Source organism: Lipotes vexillifer, unplaced genomic scaffold (assembly GCF_000442215.2).
Source record: "Lipotes vexillifer unplaced genomic scaffold, Lipotes_vexillifer_v1.1 scaffold205, whole genome shotgun sequence".
NCBI classification, from domain to species: Eukaryota; Metazoa; Chordata; class Mammalia; order Artiodactyla; family Lipotidae; genus Lipotes; species Lipotes vexillifer.
In genome coordinates this window covers 309,771-323,660 of record NW_006781396.1, presented here as the reverse complement: position 1 = coordinate 323,660, position 13,890 = coordinate 309,771, and the positions used below count along the sequence as shown (strand labels likewise).

At 35.3% G+C, this 13,890-nt stretch overlaps 1 protein-coding gene across 1 annotated transcript in view; it reads left to right on the top strand.

Annotated features, from left to right (window-relative positions):
* The window catches only part of FAM149B1 (family with sequence similarity 149 member B1), a 61,367-nt gene that overhangs the window by 2,000 nt on the left and 45,477 nt on the right, over positions 1–13,890 (top strand). The window contains exons 2-3 of the mRNA XM_007454662.1: positions 2,549–2,653; positions 3,588–3,717. Coding sequence (XP_007454724.1) covers positions 2,549–2,653; positions 3,588–3,717 — 235 coding nt within the window. The remainder of the gene's footprint in view (positions 1–2,548; positions 2,654–3,587; positions 3,718–13,890) is intronic.

Sequence of the window (13,890 nt, the reverse complement as noted above, 5' to 3'; positions counted from 1 at the left end):
TTTTGCGGTACGCGGGCCTCTCACTGTTGTGGCCTCTCCCGTTGCTGAGCACAAGCTCCGGACGTGCAGGGTCAGCAGCCACGGCTCACGGGCCCAGCCGCTCCGTGGCACGTGGGATCTTCCCGGACCGGGGCACGAACCCATGTCCCCTGCATCGGCAGGCGGACTCTCAACTATTGCGCCACCAGGGAAGCCCTAACTAACAGTATATTAAAAGTAATTTTTACTTTAGGTGTTATAATGATAATTTGCTTTGAAGAAGTAATTTTAGTTTTCTCCCTAATAGTTCCAAATTATACTTATTGAAAAGAGGTTGGGATAAAATATACAGCTTAACATTTTAAAAATGGTAAATCTCAAGCATAAATGTATAGTGAATAATATAATGACCTACCCATCACCTACATTAAACAGTAATCAAAATTTTAATATATTTGCTTCATCTTTCATCTATATATTTTTTTCAGCCTGTCTGTCATCTTTGAAATAAGGAAGGAAAACCCCAGACACTATCATTTCACCCCATATACTTCATTATGCATTTCTAAAAATTATAGACATTTTCTTATGTAACCACAAAGCTATGATCAAATTTAATATTTCTTTGGTATTATCTAATTGTCACTTCATAACCAAATTTCTCTGACAGACTAAAGTATGTTTTAAGTTTCTATTTCACAGCTGGAGTCCACATTTCTGATCCCCGCCACTGTCTCAAAGACAAGCTTTTGGTTGTAAACTCATTGAATGAGAGAAGTACAAATAGCTCTACACAAATCCAGCCCCACCATTTGAGAAATAATTTAAAGTACAAGCTCTGCTGACTAGGTCTTTATCTTTATATACAAAAATGGTACAATTTACTAAAATCTCAAACTATTCATTTGATCTGAGAAGCCTCAAACAAACTACTTGGATTTGAATCCTGGCTCCATCACTTACTAGTCATATAACCTTAAGCAGGTTACTTAATCCCTCTGTGCCTCACTTTCCTTTCCTGTGAAACAAGAGTATTAGATTTATAATATACATTTGCATATTAAAAGCCCTGGGAAGACCTCTTGTAAAGAAACCTGTGTAACTTTGTTTAACCTATCATGTTATTTGACTACAGAATTTTGTGGGGAAGGAAAGTCTATTGTGGATGATTAGGACTGGAACATATAATAATTGACCCCATAGTTTATTCTAATGCACATGTTGAGCTGTCTAGAACAGTACTGTCCTATAGAAATATAATACAAAACACATATATAATTTAAATTTTTCAGGTAGTCACATTAAAAAAATAGTAGAAACAGGTGAAATTAACTTTTTTACCTTTTTATTTTGAAATAATTATGGACTCACAGGAACTTACAAAAATAGTACAAAGTCCCATGAACCCTTCACCCAGATTCCCCCAATGATGACAATTTACGTAACTATAATATAATTTCAAAGCCAGGAAACTGACATTGGTACAGTACTGTTAACTAGACTATAAACCTTATTCAGTTTTCATCAGTTTTTATATCCACTCCTTTGTATATATGTATATATAGTTCTATGCAATTTGGTCTCATTTATTGATGTGTGTAACCACCAGTACAATAGAGATACAGAGCTCTTCCATCACCAAGAAACATCCTTATATATGCCTTTACAGTCACATCCATTCCTTTCTTCACACCCTGGAACCACTAATCTTTTCTCCATCTCTATAGTTTTGTCATTTGTGAATGTAATATAAATGGAATCATATAGTATATGTAACCTTTTGAGATTGGCTTTTTTCACAAAGTATGATGCCCTTGAAATCCATCCAAGTTGTTGCATGTATCAGTTCACTCCTTTTTTATGCTAAATCATATTCCATTGTGTAGATATACCAAAGTTTAACTATTCAGCTGTCAAAGAACATTTCAGTTGTTCCAACCTTTTTCAATTATAAATAAAGCTGCTGTGAAGGTTTGTGTACAGATTTTTGTGTGAACATAAATTTTAATTTCTCTGGGATCAATGCCCAAGAGTGCAATGGCTAGGTCTCAGGATAAACACATGTGTTTAGTTTTATAAGAAACTGAAATTATTCCAGAGTGGCTGCACCATTTTACATTCCTACCAGCAATGTATGAGAAATCCAGTTTCTCCATATCCTTATCTGCATTTAGTGTTATCACCATATTTTATCTTAGCTGTTCTAATAGGTGTGTGGTTATACCTTATTATATTTTCAATTTGCAGTGAAATTAATTTTAAGAATATATTTTGTTTAACCCAAATATATCCAGAATATTATCATTTTAACATGTAATCAAGATAAAATAATTAATAATACATTGTACATTCTTGTTGTACTAAGACTTTGAAATCCTATGTGTTTTACACTTAAAGTGCGTCTCATTTCCAACTGACCACATTTTAACTGCTAGTGATTAATGGCTACTGTATTATACAGTGCAGTTCCAGAACAGCAAGAAGTAGGTGACGAACTTGTAGATCAAGTTACTGAAAAGTATATATTTTTTCTTTACAGGAAATATAACTTTGTTTTTCTCTTTCACAGGAAAGGAATAACAAAACATTCTCTTAATCATCATCCTCTTCCAGAGCAGCTGGACGCGATTTCCTCTACCAATGACAGCCATGAAAACGACATAAGTTCCCAAAGGTAATAACAAAAAGTGTACTTGTTTGCTTATTGCACTTGATAATGGCAAAAGTTTTGTTTTTTTGCCTTAGGATTGGTATCAAGCCTTGTACTAATGAAAGAAAACAAGAATTTTTATCACATTTTTTCAATACCATTCAACTTTCATTCTGGAACAGCTAATGGAAACACACTTATTTTTATAACCTTTGAAAAGCAGTATTATGAAGTAGTTAAAAACAGAGACTCAGGAGGAATCCAAACAGATCTGATTTTTAATCCTAGTTTTGTCATCTATTAGCTGAATAATATTGGGCAAGTTACTTATCTGGTAATAGTATCTCTTAAAGGGTGTTCTGAATATAAATGAGATAAAATACAGTAAATGCTGAGTAAATATTAGCTGAAGTTATTATTTTAAGAAATAGAGGATACGGTAACTTCACAGAGGGTTCTGAGAAGCAATGTGGTATCATAGAAAAATTACAGTCATAAAACCTAGTTTCAACACCTAGTACTAAATCTCAGATTCTTTGTCTTAAAAAAGGGGTTGAGTTCTGCATCACCAGGTTGTTGTGAGGATAAAATGGGGTTAATATCTGTGAAAGTGCTTGGTAAACTAAAAGTGCCATACAAGTTCACATACTATTCTGTGTGAATTCCTAGACGTTTCTGAAATGTCTTTAGTTCTCAAGGGTAGATATTATAAATGGAATGTTAAAGTATTCATTGTAAACTAAGACTAGAATTATTTAGAATGGCTGACATCAATTCTGTAGGAATTAGATCCGACTTTACTATGATGCTTCAAGTCCTTCATGTATTTTTGCCTCTGTGGATATATTTCTACACATGCTTATCACCTCATAGATTGCTGAGTAGTTAATGCTGCAGAAACTTGAGGAAATATAAGAATTTTTCTGTTTTCTCTTCTCCTTCCAAATTGTGCATTTAGTGAGTCTGACATCACACAAGAATCACCTTTTACATCAGCTGACACTGGGAATTCAAGGTCTGCTTTTCCAAGTTATACAGGCACAGGGATCTCTACTGAAGGCAGCTCGGACTTCTCCTGGGGATATGGTGTGAGTTTTATGTTATTGGTCTGATGGATTGCTTGGGAGACTGTTCTGGGAGTTAGCATTTGTCAGTTTGGTCAGTATATTTCATGCCTTCCCTCTCCTACACTGTTTATTTTTAATTTAATTTAATTTTATTTGGCCGTGTCACGCAGCGTGCGGGACCTTAATTCCCCAACCAGGGATCGAACCTGCGCCCCCTGCAGTGGAAGCACGAAGTCTTAACCACTGGACCACCAGGGAAGTCCCTCCTACATTGTTTATTTACTCTTTAAAATAGCTGTAAAGAAGCATCAGCTTCACCCTCTTTCAATATTGTTCTGTTTTATGGATGTAGTAGTTGATCCTTAGAGATGCTTAGTGTTTGGCTTAAACACTTGCACATTGGTATGGATCTGGCCTCTGGATCTACTCCTTCTGCTGTGCTCAGTCAACTAGTGTGTCTCTCCACTACTAATATTACTTTGTTGTTTAAAATGTTTTTGAAAGTTTATTACTAAGCCATATAGACTGGGAAAATGTTTATGATATATTACTAAATGAAAAAAAGCACGTTAAAAATAAATGTATAGGGCTTCCCTGGTGGCGCACTGGTTGAGAGTCCGCCTGCCGAGGCATGGGACACGGATTCATGCCCCGGTCTGGGAAGATCCCACATGCCCTGGAGTGGCTAGGCCCATGAGCCATGGCCACTGAGCCTGTGCGTCCGGAGCCTGTGCTCCGCAACAGGAGAGAACACAACAGTGAGAGGCCCGCATACTGCAAAAAAAAATAATAAAATAAATAAATAAATAAATGTATAGTGTAGTTCTAATTTTATTTTACAGATATTTTTGCTTATATATACTAGAAAAAAAGACTAAAGATATTTACCTAAAATGTTACTCATTTATTAATTGGGTGTTGAGATAATGAGATTTATTTATTTATTCACTCATGACTATCTGCCATTATAAATATTATTTTTAAAAGACCAACAACCTTAAAAGAAAATTTAAAAAACAAATTTTATGCATGTTTCTTACCTTGATGCAATAGGTATTTTTATTTCTGTATCCTCTTTCAATCTATATTTAATGTGGCCTAGCTATAGTCATGGTGTACATACAATACTATGCTGTTTTTTTCACTTACTGTTATTTTGTAAGCACTCTTCCACAATACTGACTTTATACAATATTATTGTTAGCAACCTGCTTTCTTTACAAAAAGCCTGCTAATTGTTACAACCTTTTTGTCACCATGAGTTATTTTCTAGTCATTTTAAGTTGGATGTATATATAGTTGCCTTACATAGTTGTATGATATATGTGCATCCTGATCTGCTTCTTCATTCACCATTATTTCATATAGACATTTTCTTTTACTACTTCCATACTTGTCAATTTGAATAGTTATATATAGTTATATAGCATTTCCTTGTTTTAATATATTATATCATAATTTAGTAATTTCATTATTATCTGATACTTGGGTTTTCAGTTTTTATTTATTCAACAAATATTTATTGAGCGCATTTCTTGTCAGACACTGTATTTGGGAATATGGGGTGAATGAGACTTACATGATTCAGTAGTCTAATGAGGGAGATTGACAAAAGCAAATGAACAAAATAACTACAAAAGGTCATAAGTACTCTAAGGAAGACAACAGGGAGCTGAAATAGAACACTATAAGGGGGATTCACTTTAGGTAGAGTATCATGTAGGGTAGATCTGAGACATGAAGACTGAAGAGTTAACTACGTGAAGAATGAGGAAAAGAGCTTCCAGCAGGTAACCAGCAGCATCTGCAAAGGCCCTAAGGAGGAAGAGATCTTCATGTTTCCAAGGGAAAGTGTTTGGTATGTTCTTGGAACTGGAAAAAGGTCAGGGTGGCTGAAGGATGGTGTACCAGGGGAGAAAGCGCTAATGAGACTGGAGAGGTAGGCAGCACTAGATCTTGTAAGGCATTGTAGGCCATGGTAAAGAATTTAAATTTTATCCTTACGTAATGATTTAATTAATTTGATGACTTATTTTGAGGTTTTAGTGTACTGACTATATATTTCCATCAGTTATCTCTATATTTTAATTAGTATCTCTTTATAAGTTATGAATGTCATACAAATGTTTCCCATTTCCCTGCTTTCCTTTTGGTCTTTATTGTGTAGCAGATTTTTTTTAAAAAATTCAAATATAACCATTTTACTTTTGACCTTAATTTATTTGCTAGTCAGGATTTTATCTTTAGAAAGATGGAATATTATAATATTCTTCTTCATAGCTTTTTAATAGAATTTTGCATGTTTAACTTTTTAACTCACCAGACTTTTAAAATAGTATATGGTGTGAGGATAATTAAGTTCTTTTACTGTTGAACCTACTTTGTTTGAACAATTTTTCTACATTTGACTTAATGTGTTAGGGTTTTCATGATATTTTAAAAATCTTGGAAAATCTGTTAGTGTTCATTAAAAAACATGTATTATTTAGTATTTGTGTTCTCTTTGCTCTTTCAGATAAATTTTATTTTCCCTTGTATGAAATTTTATAAAATATTCATGAGGGATTTAATTGATATTGCATTATAACATTATATTAAATTAGGTGCAGGGAGAACTAAAATTTATTGAAATTTATTAAAATTTATTGTACTAATCGCTTTATAAACACATTTCAGTCATTTTGTACCTTAACCGAACTTAGTATTCTACCTAGAAATATAGTTTACTTAGATCTTCCTTTAATTTAATCTGCTTTATCATTTCATTATTTATTTTGAGTAAATCTCTTGTTGTAAGATACAACTGATATTAAAATTGAACTTAGTATTTAATTATACATTTTCCTTGCTTTTGAACTTAGGTGTTTTTGAGTTATCACTGGTATATAGGAATACAGTTTTCCCCCCAATTTAACTAATGGCCTACTACTTTGCCAAATATATTTATAATCATGCTGGCGTTTATATTCTTAGGTTTATTTCTTTTAAAATATTGTTTTAAAATTAACAAAGTTGGGGACTTCCCTGGTGGTCCAGTGGGTGAGACTTCGCCTTCCAATGTAGGGGGTGTGGGTTCGATCCCTGGTCGGGGAACTAGGATCCCACATGCCTTGGGGCCAAAAAACCAAAACATAAAACAGAGGCAGTGTTGTAAGAAGTTCAATAAAGACTTTAAAAATGGTCCACATTAAAAAAAAAAAAGTCTTAAAAAAATTAACAAAGTTATTATAATGATGTGAAGGAAGACTTTCCTTTTTTATTCTAATTATATCTATTATTTAAAATTTTATAGTCAACAATCATAAAAATATCTAACCCAGTTCTATTCTATTTTAGTTTTATGTACTTCGGATTGATTTTTTTTTAAATAATCAAATAAGGTTTATTCTAGGAATACAAAGATGGGTCAATATCTGTAAATGTATTAATATGTTTAACATCAGTGAATTAAAGGAAAAAATATGATCAAGCCAATAGATGTTAAAAAGATACTTGATAAAATTCAAAAACCATTCCTATAAAAATTCTCAATTAGATAGGGAAGGAAACCCTTGAAACTTGATAATGACTATTTGCCAGTTGAATATCAGTTTAAATGGCAAAACACTAAAGCTGTTTCAGTTACAGCAAGGAACCAGACAGGGATTCTCTATTTACAAATTTAATTGATTCCTTTGCTACCTTTGTACATTTTAATTTTTACATAAAGCTTGTCATTATACACTCTATCCAGGGCTATTTGTTTTTCCACTTAACACTATCAATATATTTTGAAGAATATATTACATTATAATATAGTATATTATGTATATTATACTATATTCAAATATATTATATATATTATAGAAAAACTAACTGCTTTGTTCTTTGATGGCTGCATAGCCATTGCTGTTACAAAAAAGTGCTGCATTTATGACCCTGTAACATATATTATTCTACATATATATGAACATATCTGAGCATAAGTTTCTAGAGGTGGAATGCTGCTCAAAAGATACATGCTTTTGTAATTTTGAAAGTTGTTACCAAATTGACCTCTGTAAAAGTTATTACAATCTGCAATCTCACCAGGAACATATGAAAGAGCCTATTTTCTTACACTCTTGACCAAAACAGTGAATTATCAAACTTTTTCATCTTTGCCAGAGTTTTAGTTTTTTTTATTTAAAGGTACCTGATGCAGTGGGGTTGATTAGAAAAGAAAAGTTGCACACCTTACAGAAAACTGCATAACTTACATATTGGGTGTGCATGTGTGTGTGTGTGTGTGTGTATGTGTGTATGTGTGTACACAGATCAAGATATAGACAATCAGCATCCCACAAGGCTCCTAGATGCCCTCTCCCAACCCCAAAGGTAACCACTATTCTGACCTCTATCACCAGGTTTACTTGTTCTTGCCCTTCATATAAATGGAATCCTACAGTATGTATTTTTTATATCTGGCTTCTTTTGCCTAGAACTGTTTGAAAAGTTCATACATGATGCACATATTTGTAGTCTGTGAATTGCCTGTTAGTATTTTCATACTCATTTATTATTTTATTTATCATTTTCATATTAATTAGTAGGAGTTCTTTGTCTTTATTTATTTATTTTTATTTTTTTTGCGCTACGCGGGCCTCTCACTGTTGTGGCCTCTCCCGTTGCGGAGCACAGGCTCCAGACGCGCAGGCTTAGCGGCCATGGCTCATGGGCCTAACCGCTCCGCGGCATGTGGGATCTTCCCAGACCGGGGCACGAACCCGTGTCCCCCTGCATTGGCAGGCGGACTCTCAACCACTGCGCCACCAGGGAAGCCCTGTATTTATTTTTAAATTTATTTTAACTTATTTTTTATTTATTTATATTTTGGCTGTGTTGGGTCTTCCTTGTTGTGCACGGGCTTTCTCTAGTTGTAGTGAGTGGGGGCTACTCGTTGTTGTGGTGCGCGGGCTTCTCATTGCAGTGGCTTCTCTTGTTGTGGAGCACGGTCTCTAGGCGTGCAGCCTTCAGTAATTGTGGCATGAGGGCTCAGTAGTTGCGGCACAAGGGCTCAGTAGCTGTGGCTTGTGGGCTCTAGAGTGCAGGCTCAGTAGTTGTGGCGCACGGGCTTAGTTGCTCCACGGCATGTGGGATCTTCCCGGACCAGGGCTCGGACCTGTGTCCCCTGGATTGGCAGGCGGATTCTTAACCCCTGGTACCTCTTTGTCTTTTAGATTAGGGGTGGTGTACTTTTTGTGTAAAGGACTAGATGGTAAATATTTCAGACTCTGCAGACTCTGTCAGGACACTCAACTCTCACTGAGAAGGCAGCCATAAGTAGTGTATAAGTAGATGGGCAGACAGTGTTCCAATAAATTTTATTTACAAAATAGGCTGTGGGCTGGATTTGTCCCACTGGTCATAGTTTGCTGACCCCTGTTCTAAGTAGTTATATAATGTCCACTCTCCCTGTACAACTATAGAACTTTTGGTATTGTACCCAGTTGAAAATTTATTTACCAACATCTGTTACAGGTAGAGGTAGCTAATGAATTGTACAATAAGTCAGGAGATGGGGCTTTCTGGAATGCCGTTTTTTCCAGAAAAAATTCTGGAAAATTCCTAATTCCTAATTAGGAGAATTCTTAATTAGGAATTCTCCTAATTCCTGCCTGGAACATGGAACTATGGCTAAAGGTAAAGCAGCCTTGGACCATAAAGCATCACTGAGGATGGAAATGATAGAAGAAATTGAGTCCTTGATATCCATGGAGGCACCATATCAGCTTTTAATGCCTACCCCTAGATTTAATTTTTTTGAGAGAGAAATTAAACTTTTATCTTGTTTAAGTCACTTGTTTTTATTAGTAGTAACTAAATGCAGTTAATCACTGATACACTCATTCTTTGTTAAATGTATTGCAAATATCTTTTCCTGGTCTGTGGCTTTTGTAACTTTCACAGTTCCCACGCTTAAGTCTTTAATCCCCTGGAATAGTTTTTTGTATATGGTATATAGCAGGAACATAATTTTAATTTTTCCATATGGATAATGAATTGTTTCAGCACCATTTACTGACTAGTTCAGGATTTCTAAGCAAGGGCATTTTTGGCATTTTGGATATGGCTGTTGTACAGTAATGTCCCATGTATAGCAGGATATTTAGTATTAATGATCCCTGCCTATTAAATACCTGTAGCAACCTCTAGTCATTGTGATCACTAAAAATGCACATATATATTTCCAGCTTCTTCCATCAAAGGTAGCATTATTTCCGGAAAGTACTGTTGCATCCTTTCTCCATTGATTTGCTATGTTACCTCTGTTATAGATTAAGTTTTAAAATATGAAATGGTCTGTTCCTGGGCTCTCTAAACTGTTCTATTCTACACTCATGCGAATACAACTGGTTTTAATTAAACTATAGCTTTATAATAATCTATAATATGTGATAGGGAAGTCTTACTACATTATTGATAATTGTCTTGGCCAACCTTTTTTATGTATGTTAGAATATGATTATTAAATTGCATAGGTCGATTTGGGGAGGACTGCTATCTTTACGATAGTGAGTTTTCCTAATCATGAATTTGATATATAAATCTTTCCATTTATTATCCATTTCTTTAATGTCTTTTAATACATTTTTTATAATTTTATCCATAAAAGTAATATACATTTGTTGAAGATTTATTCCTAGGTACCTTGCATGGTATATTAAAAATCATATTTTTAATCTATTTGTTGCTGGTATATAGGTGTAGAGTTCATGTTTTGTTGTTTTAAATTTATTTATTTTTGGCTGTGTTGGGTCTTCGTTGCTGTGCGTGGGCTTTCTCTAGTTGCGGCGAGCAGGGGCTACTCTTCGTTGTGGTGTGTGGGCTCCTCATTGCAGTGGTTTCTCTTGTTGTGGAGCACGGGCTCTAGGTGTGCGGGCTTCAGTAGTTGTGGCACACGGGCTCAGTAGTTGTGGCTCACGGGCTCTAGAGCACAGGCTCAGTAGTTGTGGCACACGGGCTTAGTTGCTTCGCAGCATGTGGGATCCTCCTGGACCAGGGTTCGAACCCGTGTCCCCTGGATTGGCAGGCGGATTCTTAACCACTCCACCACCAGGGAAGTCCCAGAGTTCATGTTTTCTAAGGGAACTGAGCTCTAGGCTAATGTCGGCTTCTGGCAGAAATTTATATTCTTTGTCATGTGTTTAACTTTTGATATTTCATTTAAATGTTTTAATAGATTTCTCATCTGTTTAATACTAGACTTTCATTGGATTTATTATTTTTACTTTTTTTTACTGTTATAGTCACATACATAAAATTCACTCTTTTAAAGTGAACAATTAAGTGATTTGCAGTATATTCACAGAGTCATGCAACTATCCTATCATTTTCATCACCCCAAAAAGAAACCCTGTCTCCATTAGCAATTACTCTTCATTTCTCTCTCCACCCAGCCCCTGGCAACCACTAATCTGCTTTCTGTCTGTATGGATTTGCCTATTCTGATATTTCATATAAATGAATCATACAGTATATCACCTATTGTGTCTGGCTTATTTCACCTAGCGTATGTTCAGATTTTATCCGTGTTATAGCATGTGTCAGTACTTCTTTTTTATTAATGAACATAATTTCATTGCATGGATATACCAATTTTGTTTATTCATCAGATGGACATTTGGATTGTTTCACTTTTTTGCTATTATGAATAATGCTACTATGAACACTTGTATACAAGTTTTTCTGTGGACATGTTTTGAATATTCTTAGGTATACACCTAGGAGTGGAATTTCTAGGTCATATAAAAACTCTATGTTTAATATTTTGAAGAATACATTTCTCTTTGAAACTTATAGCTATAATTGTGATTGTTTTCAAGGTTCCTGGTTAGTATATAAATAATGTTGATATTTTCCTTGGATTACACAAACATTTCATTGCAGATTTCACATGTATGTCAGAGTAGGTAATTCCTGTGAAATCCATTATTAGTAATAGATTGTGTCTTAATCAAATTCAAGTTTTGTGATCAAAGTTGCAATTACTGCACATTGTGTTTTCTTAATAACTTGGAAACAACCTCAAACTTACAGAAAAGTTGTAAGTATAGTAAAAAGAACAGTCATCCCTTGGTATCCATAAGGGATTGGTTCCAGGACCCCCTGTGGATACCAAAATCCAGGGATGCTCAAGTCTCATATAAAATGGTGCAGTATTTGCATATTACCTACGCATATCCTTCTGTACACTTTAAATCCTTTCTAGATTGCTTATAATACCTAATATAATATAAATGTGTTTTACATTTACAAACCCATGAATATGGAGGCCAACTGTTTTTTTCCTGAATGGTTTGAGAGTAAGTTACTGACATGATACTCCCTTGCACCAAATATTTTAGTGTATATTTCCTTCAAGTAAGGACACACTACATTACTAGAGGGCAAGAATCAAATTCAGGAAATTAACACTGATATATTGCTACCACCTAATCCATAGATCCCATTAAAGTTTCACTAGTTGTCCCAATGATACCCTTTATAGCAAAAGTTTATATCACATTGTCAAGTCTCTTTAGTCTCCCTCAATCTGGAACAGTTCTTGAGTCTATGATATGACAGAAATGAGCTTGTTTTTCTCATTGCATTCTATTAGGTGGCACATAATTCCATTTGTCCCATTATTAATGTTGTTCACTTTGATCACTTAATTAAGGTGATTTTCCTTTGCATTTGCAAGTATTTTATTGGGGATATATGTATATGTATAGCTGATTCACTTTGTTATAAAGCAGAAACTAAAACACCATTGTAAAGCAATTATATATACTCCAATGAAGATATTTTTTAAAAAAGTATTTTACAGGGCGGTACATTGAAATTATGTACCTACTATCCTGTTCCTCCTCAGACTTTCAATTTATGATTTACATCAGTGTAGACTCAAGGATTCCTATTTTGTTCAGTTAGTTATAATATACAATACATCATTATTTCTTGAAGTTCCAATTGTCCCAGATTTGGCCCACAGAATTCCCTTCAAGCTGCTTCTGTGCCATTTTGACATGTTCCCATCCTTCTTTAAATATTTCCTTACTTTCTGGCACAAGATATCCAGGCTTATTTTGTACTTTCTTTGCCCCAACTCTGGAATCAGCCAATTCTTTAAGAAGCCCTGGTTCCTTTTATGCCATGTTTAGAAACAAAGATTTGGGTGCTAAGCGTGCTCATTGCTTTTTAGGTGTCACTTATTCCCAAACCCTCCCAGTGGACAGAACTAGGGAATATAAGTACTCCTCCTATCCCACTGTGAAATGACAAGGTTCATTCTAGTTTTTTCCTTTTCTAATTTGTAACTTCTTTCTCTGACAGTGATAAACGTGGCTTCCGTTATTCTTAATATATTTACTTATTTGATTAGTCCCCCTGAACATAACCAGTTCCCCACTAATCCACTGCCTCTTAACCTCTGCAAATGCTCTTCTCACTCCACATATGTTTCAACACCCTGTGCTGAGTCACTGACCCTTGCACTCTCACACCCAATGAATGATCTCCTCATCCCACTCAGAGTCAGACACCCAATGTTGTCCTCTCCTCCAAATAGGCACCTTCCTCAGGCTGCTTGGGTATCACCCTGTGTGGGGCTGCCGACTCCCCACATGGTAACTTTCTTCTCCATTGCTGTTCCAACATTATAAGCTGGCTGCTCTCCCGCAAGGACATCCTCCTTATCTCATTTGTGCTCCATCACCCTGCAACAACCTGCTCCCCATGCAAACACCCACTGTGGCAGATTATATTTTCAAAAGTCATGCCAATATATATCCCATCTGACATGCCTTTATTACAAGATACTGATATTCCTCCACTGAAGAGATAGGCTCTATGTTCTTTCCCTTTGAACCTGAATGGACTATTTAACTGCCTTAATCAGTAGAATGCAGTGAAAGTGATGCTGCATGATTTTTTAGGTTAGAAAGCAACACAGCTTCTGCCTGCCTCTTTCTGTTTCTCTCTCTCTGGATGCTTGACCTTGGAATTCAGCCACTATGTTGTGAGAAAGTTCAAACCACATGGAAAAGCCCATATAGAAAGAAACTGAAGCCCCCAGCTGAAAGCCAGCATCAATTGCCAGATATTTGAGTGAATGAACACTCAGATGCTTTCAGCTCTAAGCCTTTGAGCTTTTCAACTGGTATCCCAGATGCTGTGGAGAAGAGAAACCAT